Source organism: Artemia franciscana, chromosome 12, assembly GCF_032884065.1.
Source record: "Artemia franciscana chromosome 12, ASM3288406v1, whole genome shotgun sequence".
Lineage (NCBI taxonomy): Eukaryota > Metazoa > Arthropoda > Branchiopoda > Anostraca > Artemiidae > Artemia > Artemia franciscana.
The window spans coordinates 28,767,290-28,787,200 of record NC_088874.1 but is presented as its reverse complement, the minus strand read 5'-3'; the positions used below and the strand labels follow the sequence as shown (position 1 = coordinate 28,787,200).

General features: G+C 33.8%; 1 protein-coding gene across 3 annotated transcripts in view; it reads left to right on the top strand.

Moving 5' to 3' along the window:
- Window positions 1-18,621, top strand: part of LOC136033960 (uncharacterized) — a 167,792-nt gene extending 149,171 nt beyond the window's left edge. The window contains exons 5-6 of one of the 3 annotated variants that reach the window (XR_010619067.1): window positions 11,762-12,339; window positions 15,479-18,621. Coding sequence is in view for 2 of the 3 variants with exons in the window: in XM_065714985.1 (XP_065571057.1) it covers window positions 11,762-12,133; window positions 15,479-15,488 (382 nt within the window). In the remaining variant the exon portion in view is untranslated. The remainder of the gene's footprint in view (window positions 1-11,761; window positions 12,340-15,478) is intronic. The other 2 variants (XM_065714986.1, XM_065714985.1) reach the window with 2 other exon arrangements.
- Window positions 18,622-19,911: the final 1,290 nt, after the last annotated feature.

Genomic DNA, 19,911 nt, shown 5'->3' with positions numbered 1-19,911 from the left:
GTCTGGGAAAAAACTAGACAATATTGAAAGACTTTAAAAAAAAAATAGATAGATGAGCAGTTTTTTGGGGTTTGTGAAGTCTATGCAGAAAACTGAAGTGGCAATGCTGCTCCCTTGTTATCTTTCGATTGGATTCCACGGCTCATACGCTTCTAATTCAGGTTGTTAATAGCAAGGAGAAGAAAGCATGTAGGCGAATAAGAGAGCCTCTATAATAAAGGAAAGCCGGAAGTCAAAGCTTCCGTTAACATTGTGTTAAGTCAAATTAATAGCGAGTCTAGTCACTGTCATGACCTTGCTAAAAAAAAATAAATAAAGAATCAGTTATACATTTTCATCTATAATGGGTAGAATTTGAAAGTGGCTCAGCCCATTTTCCAGAATCTTGTCTGGCTGCTAAGATACTAGAAATTTTGTGCCTTTTTCTGGAAAAAAGCTATTGGAAGAGTCACCTCTTTCCTTTTCTTTACTAGTCTCATTGTCGGTAAATATAAGAAGATTAGAAGAGAGAAGAGGCAACGCATTTTTTTTTTTTTTTTTTTTTTTTTTTGCTAATCGAAATTTTCACAGCCCCGTAGTATTCTAGGAATATCTCGACTTCATTCTACCAGGTAGTTGGCGTATTCAAGTCAAAATTACACTAGGTCTCCATTTCTAAATTTCTTCATAGTTGTAATGTGGACCTTGTCAAATGTTCATCTTAGTGTTTTAGGTGCTGACAAGGGAACGTTCCTCCGTTTTTTATCCTTCCTTTTTTTAATTTTAAAGCTGAAATGTTGGCAGTCATTGTAGGATGTTGTTATATTGCTATATATATATATATATATATATATATATATATATATATATATATATATATATATATATATATATATATATATATATATATATATATGTATACCGAGGAAAATGCATTTAAATAAATTAAAATCTGGATGGAAACTAAATTCTTCTAAGACAAGCCTGAAGCACCCCCCCCCTTCCCCCCGAAAAAAGAAAAAATTTCATTGGATAAATTGAAAATAGTTGCCTAAAAAAACTCATGTCTATCGGATTTTGAACCCCTTGTCTCCTTTCAGGATCGGGTCTGTAAGCTGCTTTGCGTTAAGAACAGCATTTATTTTGTAATACCCATTATTACGTCTCAATAAATAAAAGTTTCTGATTGATATTGACTGTAATCTTCAAGAAGAGATTGATTATGAAATAATTGTTTTAATTACAAATTAAAAGATTAGAAATTTGCTATAGAAAAAAGGGGTTTATTCTCGAAAGAAAACCTACAAGGAGCTTCTCCTAAGTAGTCTAAATACCTAACATCTTCCTTACCTGAAATTCCGAGTGAAACAGAAAGATATGGAAAAGGCAAGGTTTAACGTCATGATACGTATCGTGTGTGTTTAACTGCGATTTTGGAAGTTGCAGCATTTCTTCTCTTTGTTTATTAGCGACCCCAAACGGGATTAGCGCCCGAGTGCCTCGCCATCAAAAATGATTCTAACATCTTTAGAAAATAGTTTCGCCGTTTAACGTCAATAAACTTCATTTTTTGTTCTTTTCTTAAAGCTTGATTTTTGGATTTTGTACTTGAAATTTATGTGTGAAAATTTATTAGGGAAGAAAAAAAGAGCACGAATTAATCTGTATGGCCCCCTAGAATTAGAATGTTGTCAATTCAATAGGAAGTTGATCTGTTTAATGCTTTTCTCTTCCGGTTCATATTATGCCATCTGAAGAATGGAATTTTAGGTGGCGCTCTATTAATGTGTTCTTTAAACATGATACATTTTTAATTTTGATCGATTATTCTTTCTCGTTGTATTTTCCGGATTTAAAGTAATATAGAAAAAAATCACTAACTTAAATAGTTAATTACTTTACCTTTCTTTTTACCTGATTCTTATTCAAAGGGTGTCCCTATTTGTTAATTAAAAGACCAAGTTACGATATGAACTTAGTAGAAAGTTTTGTAAAACGAGAGAGGAACTGAAATAAGAACAGAATACAAATGCTAAGTTGGGGATAGTTTTAATGAATATTTCTTTAACGTGCTGTAACCCAGCGGATCATGTTCTAGTCCAGCATTGCCATGCGCATTAACACTAACCCTCAATATTCTCGTCACCATCTCTTGCTACATAAGGGTGTTATTTTAAAGATGGCTAGTGAAGTGGGTTTAGCTGAAATCAGAGTTGTTCAAATGACACTAATCCTGTCTTTTTGACTGTTTTCATGTAGCTGATAGGCTGACAGTAAATGGGTAAAAAGATGTCTGGATTTAGTTATTTTGAGTTGTTTTTGTCTTTTTTTAAGATAAGATATAAGACTTTTTTTTGGCGAGAGTCGATTTAAAGTAACGATCAACATTTTTTTTTTTTTTTTTTTTTTTTTTTTTTTTTTTTTTTTTTTTTTTTTTTTTTTTTTTTTTTGTAGTAAGTTTTTTATAATAATAAAAAAAAGTTTTTTTTTTATTATTCTTACAACTAAAGGTGTTGATTCTTACAACTACAATTTTATTCATTGTAATCTTTGCCCTGACCAGTCTATATGATACTTGATGATTTTGTGGCTAAAAAATTGATATAGTGGTTAGCCATTGATCTTTGCCGTTTTTCTTCAGGCAAATGTAGCCGTGGGTTCATTATGCCTTTATCAGGTGAAGTCAGTCGAGTGCCTTTTATCTTTTCTGACAGCTCTAGTTGCATTACTGGGACTTTGATGGTTCAAAAGACAAATTAAGCACATTGAAAGTGTTTTTTAGGGAAAGTTAAATATGGCGATCGAAAAGCTGGCTTTCCTGACGCTGCACTTGGCACAGATTGCCTGAAAAGGCATAATGCAGACTAGGTCTAAAAATCTGTCACCTCACCTGTAGTTTTCGATAATATTTGTTGCGCCTTTTTGAAACGAATAAACATGTATCGTTTCGCCTTTAGAGCATATTTGTTTTATGATTTCGGATCTTCAAATTTTTGCCCCCCTCCCCCTCCCACCAAACAAAGAGGGGTCAGTAAAAGACATAAATTTCAATTGAAATCAAACTTTTGCTTTCAATTCAAAAAAGTTAAATTTTGTGTTTAAATTCAAGAACGAACGTTCTTTACTATAATTTACCTTTTCCATTGATTGCCAGAGCTACTGCGAACTGTAGTATCGAAATTGTCTACATTAGTGACTGAGTTCATACCTCGAGCTACGATGTTTGACATCCCCCAACCTGCGCAAAGTTTCCAACATGCTTCAAATATGAATAAGAATTCAATTTCTATCTCCTTGTTTTCACTTTAAACTTACTGTAAGTTTCGGTCTCATTACAATAGTATTTTGTATTTTAAGTGGCGTAAGGTATTGACGGCCACAATTTGAGGTATTCATAGGCCAAAAGGGCTAGCTTTAGTTATTAAATATCCAAGATAGCATAAGCACGTTTTTTTGCTTTTCTTTGTCAGATAGTTCGCATGTGCTTTGTTAATTTTCTGTATTCCTATATATATATATATATATATATATATATATATATATATATATATATATATATATATATATATATATATATATTATGTGTAAAATTGTTCAGAAGAGTTACAAAATTTATACGATACGGTTTCTCAGGAAATTAATCTTCCAGTTGTTGAGATAGCTTTTATGGTCCTTCGCCTAGTGGGCTATGCCTGTATACATTGTGGATGCACCATGAAATTATATTTTATAGAATTACCTAGTTGTTGAGATAGGTCCATACCCCCCCCCCTTCTGGAAATGCCTGTAGACATAATGGATTCATCCAGAAATGGGGGTTAAATCAGGGGATAATACACTTACTCGTATGCAGTTTTCATGCTGTTGTCTAAGAATTGTCGGAGCAAAAAAATACTGCAGTATGCACAGTACAGTTACTCAAATACACATTTTAAAGTTGGAAATATGATGCCCCTCTGTCAGAAGAAACAGAAAGAATTGGTTCTCAAATCAGTCTGGGGAACGGATATGGGTAGTGGGCTAAAATAAAAATTTAGACGGCAATACTTACTGTTTTTACAGGTATTACATATCTCTTAAAGATTTGAGCAAAAAATGTAATAAAAGATGCCGTAATTACGCGTTTTAAGTTGTAAACTTCAGTGCACCCATGCCAGTACTTCCGGGGAAAATTATTCTGCAAATTAGCTCAAAGATGTATCCATCCCTTGGGAAAAAGTAAGATGTTTGGACCTTAAAAGATAATTATTTTCATTGTTGATCCCGCCGCGCATTAAAACCTTCTGACCCTAGTCAAAGATTTACAGTGTGTGTAATTCTACCTTTGATTGCACCGCCATCTCGATTGCAATTTTCTAAACGAAACATGTAAAGAAAAAGAAACCCTATAAGGCTAGTTGCTAAGCTGGAGAGATAAACTCCGTATAAAAGGAAGCCATTTTGATACGTAAACTTAATTGTTCTTTTAACCAATGAGGTACCAGACAGGGAAGTCGACTGCGAGACGGTGGGAATATTTCTATCCAACTTCCTTGGCTTAGAAATAGTTCTAGGATAAAGTTTTCCCCATAGAATCGACTTTTTTTTAAATAGGATATGGGGCATCATTCGACTGCCCCAGCTTTGTATGATGATAGTGTGTATGTACTTTGATCTTTTAGTTTTTTCAATTTATGTTTTACCTTGTTCTGCCAATCATACTTTTCTTTCATGTCTAGCTTTTCATACCGTTCTTTCCCGTGCTCTTTGCCGTGTTGTGTGTTGAATATTTTCGTTGCTGAATTTTATCCCCCCCCCCTTTTTTTACTGTTTCATTAGTCTTGAAATTATTTATTAAATTACTTTTCACGTAACTTAGATAATTTATTATTTGCTCTATCTCGTTTTATCATAGCCATGCGATTAAGATTGTTATGATCTATCCTCTCACTTCACATTCACTCTTTTTTCTCACTTCGGTAATTATTTTTCTAGGTTCCTATTTGATTTTTTCTATGATTCTAGAATTTCTAATTTTATTTTCTCACCTTTGTTTTTCAATAACAACACTTTATGTTTGCTCGCAACACAGATATGCTCAAAATGGTTTTGTGTTATTTTATGAGAATTTTATTTGCAAATAAAATAGTCTAGTCTAGTTTTTCTTAAGACAGTTTATTCTTATCCCTTTTCCTTTTCTCATAAAATGTCTTAATTTATCTGCGATGACTGAATGGCTTGTTGAAACAAGTTTTATCAAATGTTCATTATTCACTTGTTTATTTTAGCCTCTCCCGTATTCTCCTAAAGTTTAAAGAAATTACATTTCACAATTTCATTCAAAAATACTTGTCAGGGGATGTATGTAGGGAAATGGGGTGTTGTGACAGTGTCCTGCCCCGAAATCTTGAGACTAGTGTTTTGTACGTCCTCCCTTTTACAGTTTCCTCCCTGAAATAAGTTCCTATGTACGTGATTGAACTTGTCTCTTGCGGTTTGAAAAATATTCTGAACTAGTATTTATTTATCTCCTTCAAGGATTTAATTTGTTTGACTTTCGTATGAAGCAACGTTTTACTTTGAGTTAAACGTATGCTACTATAAAAGTATAATACGCGATGAGAACGCTGCAGAAATAAAACATGTTTTGAGCTACTTGTGCTCAAGGCCCTATTCAGGGAAGGGATTAGGGTGTTCGACCCCCACCCCTAAAATGTTTGTCCTACTCGTAAATACGTAAATGCGTTTTTTAAGTTTTTTTGTACTCTTCCCCTCCCCGAACAAAATCCTGGATTCGGCTCTGGTTTTGCTATAAGTTATTATCATCCTTAGTTAGGTTTTTTTGTCTTAGCGTAACAAGGATATAAAAATAAAATAGATATTGCCTCTTTGGACCATCATAGACGTATTCATACGTGAGAACAGTGATTTTCTAGAATATTTCTTAAGTTGATAGCACAGTAATTCATTTACGGCAATGTTGTCACGTCGGTAATTAATCTTTAAATTAATTATCTATGGGCTCCCAAAGACAACTACACCTTCAAATGAAAACTGAATCTTTTCAAGTTGTTTGACACTACATGTTTTTGGCTGATTTTTTGCTGGTTTTTCACCTAGGCCTGCGTTTCCTTTCTTTAAATCCGGCGCTCTCTACTACCAAAAACTGCATAACAGCTTATGTAGGCCTATTTAAAAAAAAAGAATTTCTGTTTTTTTTTTTCCAAGTTTCAAGACAAATATGGTTGTGTCAGTTTCCACTTCAATAATTCAAACAATCAAATTTATTTTTCACTGTCTTTGGTATATTAAAGCGGATTATCGTAGGTTTAAATTCTGATGCCTTTATTACTCTTTGGTAAAATCTGCATCCATGCATGAGGGAGTGGTCACATCCCCCCTACTCTCTGGATCCGTCGCTGATTTTCTTGCTGCTTCGTAACTACATACCGCAATTGTGCGCAGCTTGTTTATTGGAATTCTTTTTTATTGGGGATGGCAAGATGAGATCGGTTTTTGGCTCTTTTTTTTATGACCCTCTTAAAAAGATCAAATAGTCTTAGGCTAGAAATGAGTTTGACTTTAAACTCACTAAAAACTGGCGTAAATCCAAAGATAAATAAGGAACTATCTCAACAACCTAACAATTATGTAGGAATGTATTTACGCGGGGATGTATATTGTAGGAAAACAAGCACAAATTAGGTGCCTCGAAGGAGAAATATAAGAAATTGCCCATAAAATTTCAAAAATCTTGAAGTTTCGTGGTGAACAAGGCCAGTAAGTGCCAAGACTATGACCCAGAGCCAAATTTCTTTGAGCTGCCTCTTCGTAGCTTTTTAACAGTTAATCCTTTACCGTAAATTTTCGAGAAAAAGGATTAATAATATCGCACTGGGCCCAATGGATTTTCCCCCTTTCCCCTGTTTACGGCCCTGGGAGCGAACGATCTTCTAAAAATATATTCTGTAAACCGCGAAGCAGTAATTTTTGTGCGTTTTAATTTTCGTCTTCGCTCTTTGAAAAACTTTGTTCTTCTTGATAAACAGAAAATAAAAGGGAAAAAAGTAGGTTAATTAAATACAATTTTGGTTAATTGCATGGTATATAGAAATTAGCAAATAATGAAACCTGTTTTTGAGGATATCCGATCAATTGGCTTATGCAGTTTTCCTTTGCTATTTGGAATTTGTGTGTCCGTCCATTTGTGTTTCACTGGCATTCATGAACTTTTTTTTTTTTTTATAAATAACATTGCTGACAGTTAATCACTCATGTGTACTATTTGTTTTAATTTCCACATTGTATCATGGTTGCAGCAACATAGTAAATACAAATTTAAATAACGGTCTGTAGTAACTAAAAGTTTAAAACGCGTTTGAAGAACAAACTGCCTAAAGACTAAAAAAAATGCCATTTGTGGCTGATTCAGGACTGGTAACTATTATTTCGATTCATATTTAAAATAAAAGCTTACTTCGAAAACAAATTTCTAAGAATTTGAAAAAAGAGCCTGAAACCCCTTGAGGATGGAATCGGATCGAAAACCCCCACCCAAGAGATTACAGCTCCCCTTCCTACCTTGAAAAACAAAGAAAATCATTTGCATTAAAAGCACCGATGTGTCTACTTTTTTATTTTGTTTTCTTCTTTTGTCCCAGGGTGATCATATTGATCCAATCGTCGTAGAAGGCTGGGGCAGGGCTCATTTGAAAGAAAATATCCGTATTTAGTGCGCCTTTAAGTAAAACAAGAGCTAAGAGCTCATATGGCACTTGTCATGAGAGGTCAGAAGAGCTAGAGCCAAGAGCTCATATGGTATGGGCTCTAATAGAATTCTAAGAATCAATAGATTGATTTAAAAGGAAAATCAGAGGCTTAATGCCGGTCGGGATTTAAAATAAGAGCTCTGAGTCACGATGTCCTTCTAAATATCAAAATTAATTAAGATCCGATCACCCACTCGTAAGTTAAAAATACCTCAATTTTTCTAATTTTTCCTCCCCCTTCAGCCCCCCAGATGGTCGAATCGGGCAAAACGACTATCAAGTCAATTTGTGCAGCTCCCTGATACGCCTACCACTTTTCATCGTCCTAGCACGTCCAGAAGCACCAAACTCGCCAAAGTACTGAACCCCACCACCTAACTCCCCCAAAGAGAGCGAATCCAGTACGGTTACGTCAATCACGTATCTATGTAAGTTACGTATCACTTACGTATCACGTATCACTCGTAAGTTATAAATACCTCATTTTTTCAAAATTTTCCTCTCCCTTTCGCCCCCCAGATGGTCGAATCTGAGAAAACAACTTTACCAAGTCAATTTGTGCAGCTCCCTGACACGCCTACCAATTTTCATTGTCCTAACACGTCCAGAAGCACCAAACTCGCCAAAGAACTGAACCCCTCCCCCCAACTCCCCCAAAGAGAGCGAATCCAGTACGGTTACGTCAATCACGTATCTATGACATTTGCTTATTCTATCCACCAAGCTTCATCCCGATTCCTCCACTCTAAGCGTTTTCCAAGATTTCCCATGTCCCCTCCAACTCCCCCCAATGTCAACAGATCTGGTCGGGATTTGAAATAAGAGCTCTGAGACATGAATTCCTTCTAAATATCAAATTTCATTAAGATCCGGTCACCCGATCAGTTCCAATTATGTCAATCACGAATCTAGAACTTATGCTTATTCTTCCCATCAAGTTTCATCCCGATCTCTCCACTCTAAGCGTTTTCCAAGATTTCTGTTTCCCTCCTCCAACCCCCTGTGTCCCCGGATCCAATTCGAGTCGAAAATCGAGCATCTGAGACATACGATCCTTCTATTTATACAGTTTCATTAAGATCCGATGACCTATTCGTAAGATAAAAATACCCGAATTTTCACGTTTTCCAAGGATTCTGGTTTCCCCCTCCAACTCCCCCCAATGTCACAGGATCTACTCGGAATTTAAAATAAGAGCTTTAAAGCACAAGATCCTTTTAGCCTTCTCCTCTAACCTTTGCTCTTTATCGTTGTTTTGTTTTTCCCCATATTCAGTGGTGCACTCAAAAAATAATTAGGGGGGCTGACTGGGGGGTCTCTGAGTCAACCAAGGGAAAACTTTAAAAATTCCTTGGAAAAACGGTATTTTAAGGCATTACTTAAAGTTTATTTTAGCTATTTGAACGCAAGTTTTGAATGGGGACTAAGGAATGAATGATACAACTAGGCAGATTAAATAAGATTTAAAAACATAATTTTTTTCTTAAGGGGGAGGCTACAACCCCTTTAGACCTCCCCCCTCCGTGGGTGCGCGCCTGCCTATAGTACATAAACGTTAAGGATATTCGCTGTTTGACTCATTGTTTCTTAAATATTGAAGTGTCATAATTGATGCTGGACACCCTGAATGCAATGAAATGTGTCCTACCTTAGGTGGAATTCTTGTTAGTCTTTGCCTCGGTAAATAGATGTTGCTGTAATATTTTGGAATAAAAATTTACGTTTTTACTCTTCTTCTATCAACCGGTAGTTTCGAAATGCAATTGTTAAGAACTAAATATTTTATTACCTTTTCGAGCTATTAAGAATCGATTGTCTATTGATAATTTGTCATTAAAAGTTTTTATCAGTCAGCATAATTTCCTTCGTGGAAACAGCTCAAATTTGTCATCGATTTTTATAGCTCTTTCTTGGTGTCTTATTGATTAACTATCTAGACTGATTGCCAAAACTTTCTTATCTTGGTAGCCAAATAGATTTTGGACCAGTACTCTATTGCTATTCCGGTATTCTCATTTTAGTTGGCAAATTTTCTTGATAATTCATAGAATTTCTGGAATAACTTTGACCTAAGAGGAGAAGGCACATTAACCAACGATGTGTCATGTCGACTATCCCAAACCCATGCTGTGTAAATCCGCTTCTATTTTTTGGCCAAATTTATATATCAAATTTATGTAATTAAATATAATACAATATAATGCATACTATATTATGTATATAATATACTATGTATATATAATGTATAATTTATTATACTTATGTTACTGTGAATGTCTGAAATCTGGTTAATGCCGACATATACAGGTGAATGACTGAAATTCCTTTTTCTCTGCTTGGATTCAATTGCCTTTGCGAATCAGTTTTTTCAGTCTTATGCAAGTTTTGCTGGTAAAATTTAAAGTTATGTTAGGTCAAGTTAGGTTATAAACATCAGAAATGGATTGAAAACCAACCTAACCTGTCATCATCAACCTTGCATAAACCTGAAAAAGTTAACTGGCAATGTTGGCTCAATCCACGGAGAAAAGAAGTATTTCTGACTATCACCGTTGAATGTCGACATATATATATATATATATATATATATATATATATATATATATATATATATATATATATATATATATATATATATATATATATATATATATATATATATATATATATATATATATATATATATATATATATATATATATATTGTCAATTATATATAAAAATATTTGCCAATTATATATAATTGACCAATCATTATGTACAGTCATAATGATTTTTTCTATGAGTACGGATCGAAGGAAAAAAACACCAAAAGTTTTGGATCATTTAATGCAGACATGTATGCAGAAATTTGTCTCTTTTATTGGGGGTAGTGTTAAAAAACAAAACAAAACAGGTGAATGGAATGAGCAAATTAGGAAATAAATGTAAGTCGTACAAATATCAAGGTTACGGGGGTGGGTGGGAGTTACTTGAACCCATCCCCACTCTGTGCTTGCCTATTTGAGTGATTTTTTTTTCAATTTCTTTTGGTGAAGTTTACTAAAGATATACTTCTGTGTATTTTCCCTGCTCAAACGGATAAGTAAGCATAAGCATGCATAATTAACACATAAGAAAAAAATAAGTAAGCACCACAGGGCACAGTGTTTTCCTAACCTGGTGTTAATTTAAACACCATGGAAATGGTTTTCATTTACTAAATATCTCGGATATGTATATCATTGACTTAAGAAAGTTGGATTTTGACCGAAAAATGTCACTGACTCTTGTGATGAGGGCCGGATTATGATTTTTTGGCACGCCAAAGATAATGAAGTTATCGGCCCCACTCTATGTAACTCATGCCCTTTTTGAGTTATTTAGCTGCCTTTAGAATGTTAGAAGTCAGCTCCTTTGAATCTCAGTCTCTAGTCAGTATCCAGGACTTGTCCATTTACCTGTTGAATTATTGTATGTTAATTGGTCTGTCCGTAACATATAGCCTATCAGCTATTCAAAAGGGCTATAGAATGGGTATCTGAAGCCAATATTTTTCTGCAGCGTGTATTAGGCTGGTTTCCTACCGTCACAAGGAAATATGTCCTTTTTTTCACTTGACAGGGATTCCAGTCCTCAAAAAAGAATATAGGCTGCGGCATATTATCTGGTATCTATTCAGGTAATAAATTTGTGAGTACAACATTCACGGATATTATTTTTAAGATGGTGCTTTTTCCCTCTGGTAGTACCTTTTTATTGTAAAATACAGTATTTCCTTCGGTGAGCTGATAGAGGACTTTAATTAAATGCTAAAAACCGGTAATTACAGCTTCTTTGAAATACCATTCTTATGCTCTGATTATCCGAAAACCTATTGAGATACGCGTTTTTCACTTGACAAATCATTAGCATTGTAATCCGTTTATATGCAGTATGTATGTATATATATTTGTTTGTATGTATGTAGTATGTACTCGTTTTAAATTTCTCACTTGGGGATATGAGGAAGTTTTAAGTTTTTTGGGATCTGATTATTTCGATTTTCATTTCAGCTCTGAAGGTACAGACAACCCATTTCGACCCGATGGTGACTTGAGTCGAGAAGCTGATGAGTTAGTACATCTGATCAAAGAAGGTCGACCTTTTTCGGAAGTTGTCAAGCCTGGTTCTCCGAGTCAATCTGAATCTCATGATCAGGTTGATTCTTTGATCAGTCCAGAGAAAGAAACAATTCTGCTGGCAACGCCCCCTGCTTCACCAATTAAAAATGGATCAATGACCCAGGTTGCACCAGTGGAAGCGCCACCGAGTCCAAAGTCAGTACCAGTTGAAGTCCAGCACGGTATCATTGTGCCACCGAGTGGTGATGGACAAGTAGAAAGGGTTATGCTTAAAAAGAAAAAGAAAAAGTGTTGTGTTGTGATGTGAGTATTTTGTCCGTGCCATTTCGTTCTTTTGATTCTTGTGATATGTGAAGGGTCTTGTGGGATTAATCTTTTTGGCGGCAGATCCTTTTAATATAGCCTATATATGCTTCCCAATTGAAATTATAACTTATTGACTTGTTTTGTTTAATTTTACAATTACTTGATGTTGCCTCTGTGTTGCTTAAACACCAGAACGGAAATGTGTAAGTAGTTGCATTCTGTTTATGTAATAGTTCACTCAAACGTTACGTTTATAATTAGTACATCACAGACTATATATGGCGTCAAAACTGTTTGATTATTTAATCAATCTCGACTCCCATTAAATTGTGTCATAAATTAACTTTCTGGGATTTGTTAATGCTTTTGTAAATAATTTATTTTAAGGATACATTCTAAGGCCAAATTGCAGTGGTGTCAATTGGGGGCAGAAGGCATGCATCCCATAGATTTTGAAAAGTATCTTTTTTGGAGTATTTCATTCAAAAATATATTCCCCCCTTATAATTTTTGGGAATTGACGCCACTGATGGGGCAATGTTAGGTTTTCCAATTCTTGAAAGATTTTAGTAGTCTTTATCTTCAGGGATAAATATGTTTTTTGACGGAGAATTAGTTCTATTATGACGATGAGCGGTGTCGTGAGTCATTTTCTGATGTATTTCAGTATAAATACAGCTGAATGCAAATTGAATAAAAAAAAATTAATCAGATTAAAATTAAATCAGAGAAAACGAATCCCCTAACTATTTGTATTTCCAAGGTCACAAACAGTCACTCCTAAACACTGAATAAGCCTCAATGATGGATTTTAAAGCAAATTTTATTATTAATTTTTGGAATGCCATCTATGTATTTAAATAATTTAGATGACGAACAAACACCGTATAAATTTTACTGCAAAAAAGTTGCCAGATTAGCGTCGATTATAGTAGCAACATTTTTTTTTAAATGGGAGGGGGGGAATAACGATAATAATTTTAATAATTCATGTGAATTTTGAAAGTGAGTTTTTTGATCCTGTGGTTGGATGTGTGGTTTACAAGGGGAAGCAATTGTGAGAAGGGGCTTTTAAGTAAAACCAATACCCTAGCCGTTAGTATTTTAAATTCTAAAGAAAAAAACTGTTATTTTAATGAAATTTCTATTTGCTCGTTACGTCATTTCGCATACCTATTTCAATGCTTCTCAAAACACATCGGATGTTTATATTCCTGTTTACTCTTTTGAGTCATAATATGCCCACTATTGTTTTTTAAACTCTTATTTTCTACAAATCTGTAGTTTTTATTTCAGTTGTTACCCTCACCCCCTGAGATTTAAAATTTAAATATTTTTCTTCCTGTAGGTTTCAGTTTTTTTTTTTTTTTTTTTTTTTTTTTTTTTTTTTTTTTTTTTTTTTTCTGAGATTGATTTCCTCTTGAAACGTTTTGATGTATCTGCAGTTTAGCTCAACCTGTTGTCTTTTTTTCTTATATTCTTTTTCTAATTTCCCCCTTTTGAAACTATTCCCTTTGAAGATCTGTGCCCACTATTGCCTTTCAGACTCGCTCTGAAATCACTAGTAGAAACGTTTGGCCTCTTTTTGGTTAGTTTTTGATTTTTAAAAACCCTTATTTTCTTCTGGAAGCTGCAAGCGCTCCCCTAGGTGGCAACTTGGGGAGCAACGAGTGTCGTTGTTTGATTTTATGTGGAAAGGCCCATAAAAACACAATGGATAGAAAATATTTTCTTTCAGGGAGGGGAACGAATGTCCAACATTATCCCACCATTATCCAACATTATTGTCCCTTCCCCCGTATCATTTTAATTGAATTAAATCTAAATTAAGCTATCATAGTTATGTATAGTTGCAATCCAAGATCGTGATTTCTTGCCTCGATTGGATGTAGGTTTATTTGGGGAAATTAATACTCCTTTCTTGCCCTAGTGATGGTTTAATTTGATAGATTTCATTGAATTGAAAGTAGGGAAATGAATTTTGCCAATTTAATCAATATTTTTTTTATTATTATTTATCGATTTAAACGCAATAGACTCAGATAAGTAGTGAAAATTTTTGTTAGTGATATTGACCTAAGTTTAAGACAGCGTAATTTCTGGTTCGTTTCGAGCCAAGTTCCCCGCTGGATCTGTGTTTGTCTACTTGACAAGTAAAATTTCTTTCTTAAGGAGAGGTACGGCAAAAAATTTTAAGGAGAGCGAATTTTGATAAGAGATAATTTTGTGAGTTGCAGGTGGTTTATGATTCCTCGGAGAGAACAAAATCGTGTTAATGCTGAATAGTTTTTGTTTTTAACTTTTAGTTCTTCACAATTAATTTCAATATTTTAATGTAGTTGAAGAATACAATTTCATACAAGTCCTAGTTAAATTCCAGCATACGGCCAAAGTAATGTCGATTTTTTTTTTTTTTTGCACTATAACATTAGGTTCAGCCAGGAAAGATATTCTGTTAAAAGCATCGATTTTAAGTATAACATTGAACATAACAACTTTACGTTTGGTTTTCCGTGATAATTCAGTTTTTTGGATGATTTCCTGCCATGGAAATCTAGAAAACTTCAATGGCTATTACCGTTGAAAAATAACTGGAAATGCCACCTAGCCCCCAAACAAAATTGAAATGTCTTAATTTTTGGCTGACAAAAATCAAAATAGCTAAATCTGGCAACTGAATTGTAGCAACAGGAGAATATTGTTCCTTTACGAGTATCTGTTTGAAGCTAGGGTAAAAGCGCATACATTTTAGTTAAATATATAGTCAAAGTGCTAAACCTCAATGTGGCCTGTTTCTTTAGTACAATTTCATTGAAAAGAGTGATTAATTTTGGATTTGGTTCATGGAGCTAAATTGGTTTTAAGATTCCGCCAACTAAGCATTGACTGAAATATGAGATGCGTTCCAAAAGCTGATTATTTATAAATGTATTTAATCACATGTTATGATTTCTATCCTAAAATTATTATTTTATCCCCATAAGTGGTTAATAAGCAAAAAACTAACAATTTATTTTTCCTGCACTCATAATACAAAAAAAAATCACCACTTTTTTTTATCTGGTGTTTTGGAACGAAAAAACTAACAAATAATCAATTCATTACATTTAGTTATCGCAGTTAATTTTTACTAATTAATTATCATTATGATTTTTTCCCGGAGCGCTTGTACAGTAATGGAAGTGAGGCAAGTGCAACATTTTTTGCAGTAAGGCAAAGTACCTGTTACCGACATGTTACCCTTTTTACAGCCAATCTTATTAATGTGCTACCTACGGTCAGAACTTTTTCTTTTTTTAGAACTTCTCAGCAAAAATCTAAAATTTTTAAACTTTTGTTTAGGCACCGGTAGATGGTTCAGTAATGACATCTGCTTTGGGCAATCAAACAATTAGATGGCGACGTTGTTACATGGAACTTTTTAAGATTTCGGCATTTGCACTGGTTTATGCTTTTTGAATTGTAGTAAAATATAATTAAAATTATGTTTATTCAAGCCAAAATTAAGTGTTGCTAGTTGGTAGCTGGTACATTACCTTATAACATCTCCAAGTGCGTATCTAGGATTTTAGTTCAGGGGGGAGGGGTCACATAAAAACTTTTAAAAAGCATAAAGAAAATTGTTTATGTGTATTTTTGTGATGTTTTTACGAGTCAGGCAAATCTTGGGAGGAGGGGGTTCGAAACTGGTAAATGATAGGCATGATCATCGCTGTCATGCTTAAGGGTCGTATCTGACATCTTCACTTTTCTAAGAAAATTGTCAAAAAAATTCTTAAAAGCAGTATCAACAAGGGCTGTGTTTACTCAATAAAATTTTGGTCCTCATGATCTACATTGCCCTGCTGATTCATCATTTTAGAAAATTTTACGAAACAGTTTTTGTTAACTATCTTAGAAGTGTGAGAATGTCAGATACGACCTCCAGGCGGGACAGTGAGGATACAAAAATTAACTTAGCTTACCAGTTTATGTAAGGTATTGCATAAGCTATAAAAAATACTGCATAACAAGTGTTTTTCTTCTTTTTTTGATAGATTATTCTAGTTTTACAATATATCAGATATTCTTAATTACCGGTGAACTTTTTTTTTTTTTTTTGTTTTTTTTTATCACGGGAAAGATTTGAGAAAAAATATGCACATTGTACATTTTCTTCTTCTTTTTTCCACTTGTTTTTACACGAATGCTGGAATTCCATTCTGGAAATTCGAAGATTACAAATCTTTGATTTTTTAGGACTTTTAAAATATTCGAATTTACATTGTCAAGTAATTTTAAGCTTAGAATTAACTACTTTGACAGTTTTTAGAATATTGCTATTTGAGCAGCATTCCCAACGTGGTAGATTTATAAATATTTCGATGCAGTCGAATTTTCGGGAACTTTTTGATTTTAGCTGCTCCTTTCTTGCTTAGATGTCTGTTCGAAGTTTTATTTTATCGAAAATTTTCTTCTTATTTTTAATTTTAGCCTGTTGTTCAGATGGTACAAATCAGTCTCTTGTGAGACAATTTTAGTGTGAAAACTGGTACGGTTTATTTCAAAGCCTAGGCAGTGCTTTATCTGAAGTTTGATTTCTAAGCTTCAGAAGCGGTTATAACATATATTCTACATTATATTTATGAAAGAGAAACTTTTAACAATGCATTTTGTTTTTCAGTAGAGTGTAAATGCTGTTGTGGCCTGTAGGAGGTTTCGGGGACGGTTTTCCTACTCCTGTTTGGGGTAATTTTTGTTCGAGAGGAGAAAAGACACTGAATCAAAAAACAATAACCAACTTGAGATCAATGAAAGAGAAGTTACCAAGTAGATTGAATAAGTATCCTTTGCCTTGCAACAGATTTTGCCTGTCTACAATTTCGGTTTTCATTAGATATGCGGACAGACTGTCATAAATTAAAATGTCGAAAATATTGATAGACTCTTTTAATATTAAATTTAATATTTAACATTATTGTTATATTATTTAAATGCCCTTGGAATTATATATCAATTTCTACGCTCTCGTTTCTTCCTTAGAACTAATTATGTAATTATCTGAAGGCTCAATGAGACTTGACACGTTTTAACATTAAAATCATACCTTCGAGGCATTTCCCTCCTTCCGTAACTTTGTTTTTATTTTTTAACAAACGTACCAGATGTCTGGTGTAAGTGCGTCCATTAAAACAAAAATGTGCCTAAAATTCCATTTTCTAATTAAAATGCGCTAAGGTGAAACTTAAAAAAAAATGAAAACCTGTTGATCTTCATAATTTAATTTGCTAACACTAAAAAAGGAATACCTGTAGGGTGTTAATTTACCCTATCCGGCAACACTGTTTGATGCTATGTTAATTGGGTGCATGGAAATTCAATGGTACCAAGTCTTACCTAAATGATTCAGCAACCGCATATTAGGACTGTTCTGTCTTCGAGAATTGATATAACTAGGGAAGGGCTACAGGAGATGCTCTTCCCAGGATATGGATAACCACCCTCTAGAACAATTCGGTTTCCGTAAGACTTTAGTTAGACTATGCAACGTTGCTAAGCGTACAAGTCGTATCTTTTTCCTTTATGCTTTTCAAATAATCAATAGACCTTCACAAGGAAGCAGAAAATGATAAAATTATTGTTAATTTTTAAATAAAGGTTATTTAAATTACTTTCATTAGGTAAATTATTTGATGAAGAAAAAGGAAAATTACGCTAAAGAGACCCCTTCTATTTGACGACACTTCTATGACGTCATATTAAAAGAAAAGAAATTGCTCTGATTTTTTTTTTGAACAATTGATTTGTTGAAAAACCGTATTAGCCTACCTTAGCAGTATGACCCCTTTCCATCTTTTAAGTTGGCCTGTTGTTACTCTCATATTAAAGGAGTTTCTAAGAATTAGAAGAAAATCTAAAGGATCCAGTACATGTGTGATAAACCTTTTACAAGCTCAAATTGGGATTATTTTCTTACGGTGTTAAGTAAGCTTAAAGTTATATTTCGTGGGGGATAAAAGTGGAATTTCCCCTTATTAAATTAGCAAAATTTGACGAGTAATTTGAGAGAACCAAATATATTTTGAGTTCCGTTTTTTTTTCAAGGGGGGGGGGCTAAGTTCTGATAAATTATGGTTGTGTCGGTTACTGAAGTGATTAACACTTATGTCTTATCTACACGTGTATTGGGATGTTAACTTGTTCTTATCTAAGTTGGATATGGATTAATGTTTCTTCCGTTTTTCTATTTACATTTAATTACGAAAAACCAAAAACTTTGATTTAAGGGGTTAACATTCTTAGTGCGTTCCATAGATCTGTGTTTTTTTTTTTGTTTTTTTTAATGAAAATGCTATATTTGTTTTGTTTTCTGTTTGTGAAAAACTAATTTGTATATAAACTTATATGAATATATTTTATTTTACATATATTATAGACAGTGCGCACACGAGCTGAATTATTTAATTGTTCGGCAATTTGATGAAATTAAAGTTTTCGTTTTCTTATGTGCCTTCTTTTCTTAGGTTTAGCTAAGAATGTATGCGATAATGTTTAAAATATGAGGTTATTTTTATCCTGACAGCAAAAACCCATTTTACTCGTTCCTCCCTGCACTTGTCCATGTAGTATTTCTCTGAAATTAAAGAAAAAACATATAAATTTCTGGTGTTGAATATGAATTTGAAATAGAAGCAATATTGCATTGAAAAATACAATTCTAGTGGGCATTCGCAGTATGCAAAGCTCATATAATGTAAATAACTCCTTGCAAGCTCTGTGGACATACTCAGTCATAAATTTTAGAAAATATTTTATTTGGGGTCTCAAATGGCTCCTAGAACTCATTGACTATTTGAATTACCCATATTCCGTGCCTATCAACCTTAGTTCTGATAGACTATCTATCAACAAGTGAAATTGTGTTTTGAAAGGGGGTTGGTGTAAGAGATTCCAGTTAATTTTTCCGTTTTATATGCCTTCTTGTTTTGTTTGAGCTCAATTTTCATACCGGCTGCTCGTATAGCAAGCTTGTTATGTTAAAAGCGTCACAAGCTTTTTCTTACAAGCGCCACCTACAAATCCATTTTCACAGTTTGATCTGCTTGTTGTCAGTCAATTGTGTTAATATGTGACTTTTCTTCTTTTTTTAAAACATGTTCCATGCGTTAACCATGCATTTTTTTTTACCTTTTAGCGCATTATTACCAAGTTTGACTCTTCTTTTCTCATCTCCGCTCAGTCTTTTTATTTATATAATAAAAAAACAAGTTTTTTCAACTTAAAGTAAGGAACAATATTAAAGTTCAAAAGGAACAGAAATTATTATGTATCTGAAGGGGTCGCTCCCTGCTCAATACCTTGCTCTTCACGCTATTTAGCACTATTAAAAAAGATTTCTATCTTAATTAAACTGCTTTTGTCTTTCAGGAGCCGTTCTTATAAAATTGAGACAAAAAGCCGAACCTTAGCGTAAAGACCACGCTAAGGTCATGAGCTGGGGGCAACTCCTTCATATATGGAATGATTTCTGCTCGTTTTCAGTTTTAATGTTGCTTCTTACTTCCAGTTGAAAAAATTGCTTATAAAATTAAATTTCTGATGGTTTTTTAATATAATGCTGATACTGTACGAAAACAATGGGCAATTTTGTAAGTTACGTCGCTTTCTCCACGGGCTATGGGAGCTCATAATACCCTAAACGCATAGTTATTGGATGCTGAACAAAATAGCTATCTAAAAATAAAAATTTTCATTTTATGACTTTGGGGTAAAAGAGGCGTAGGAGGGTGACCAGC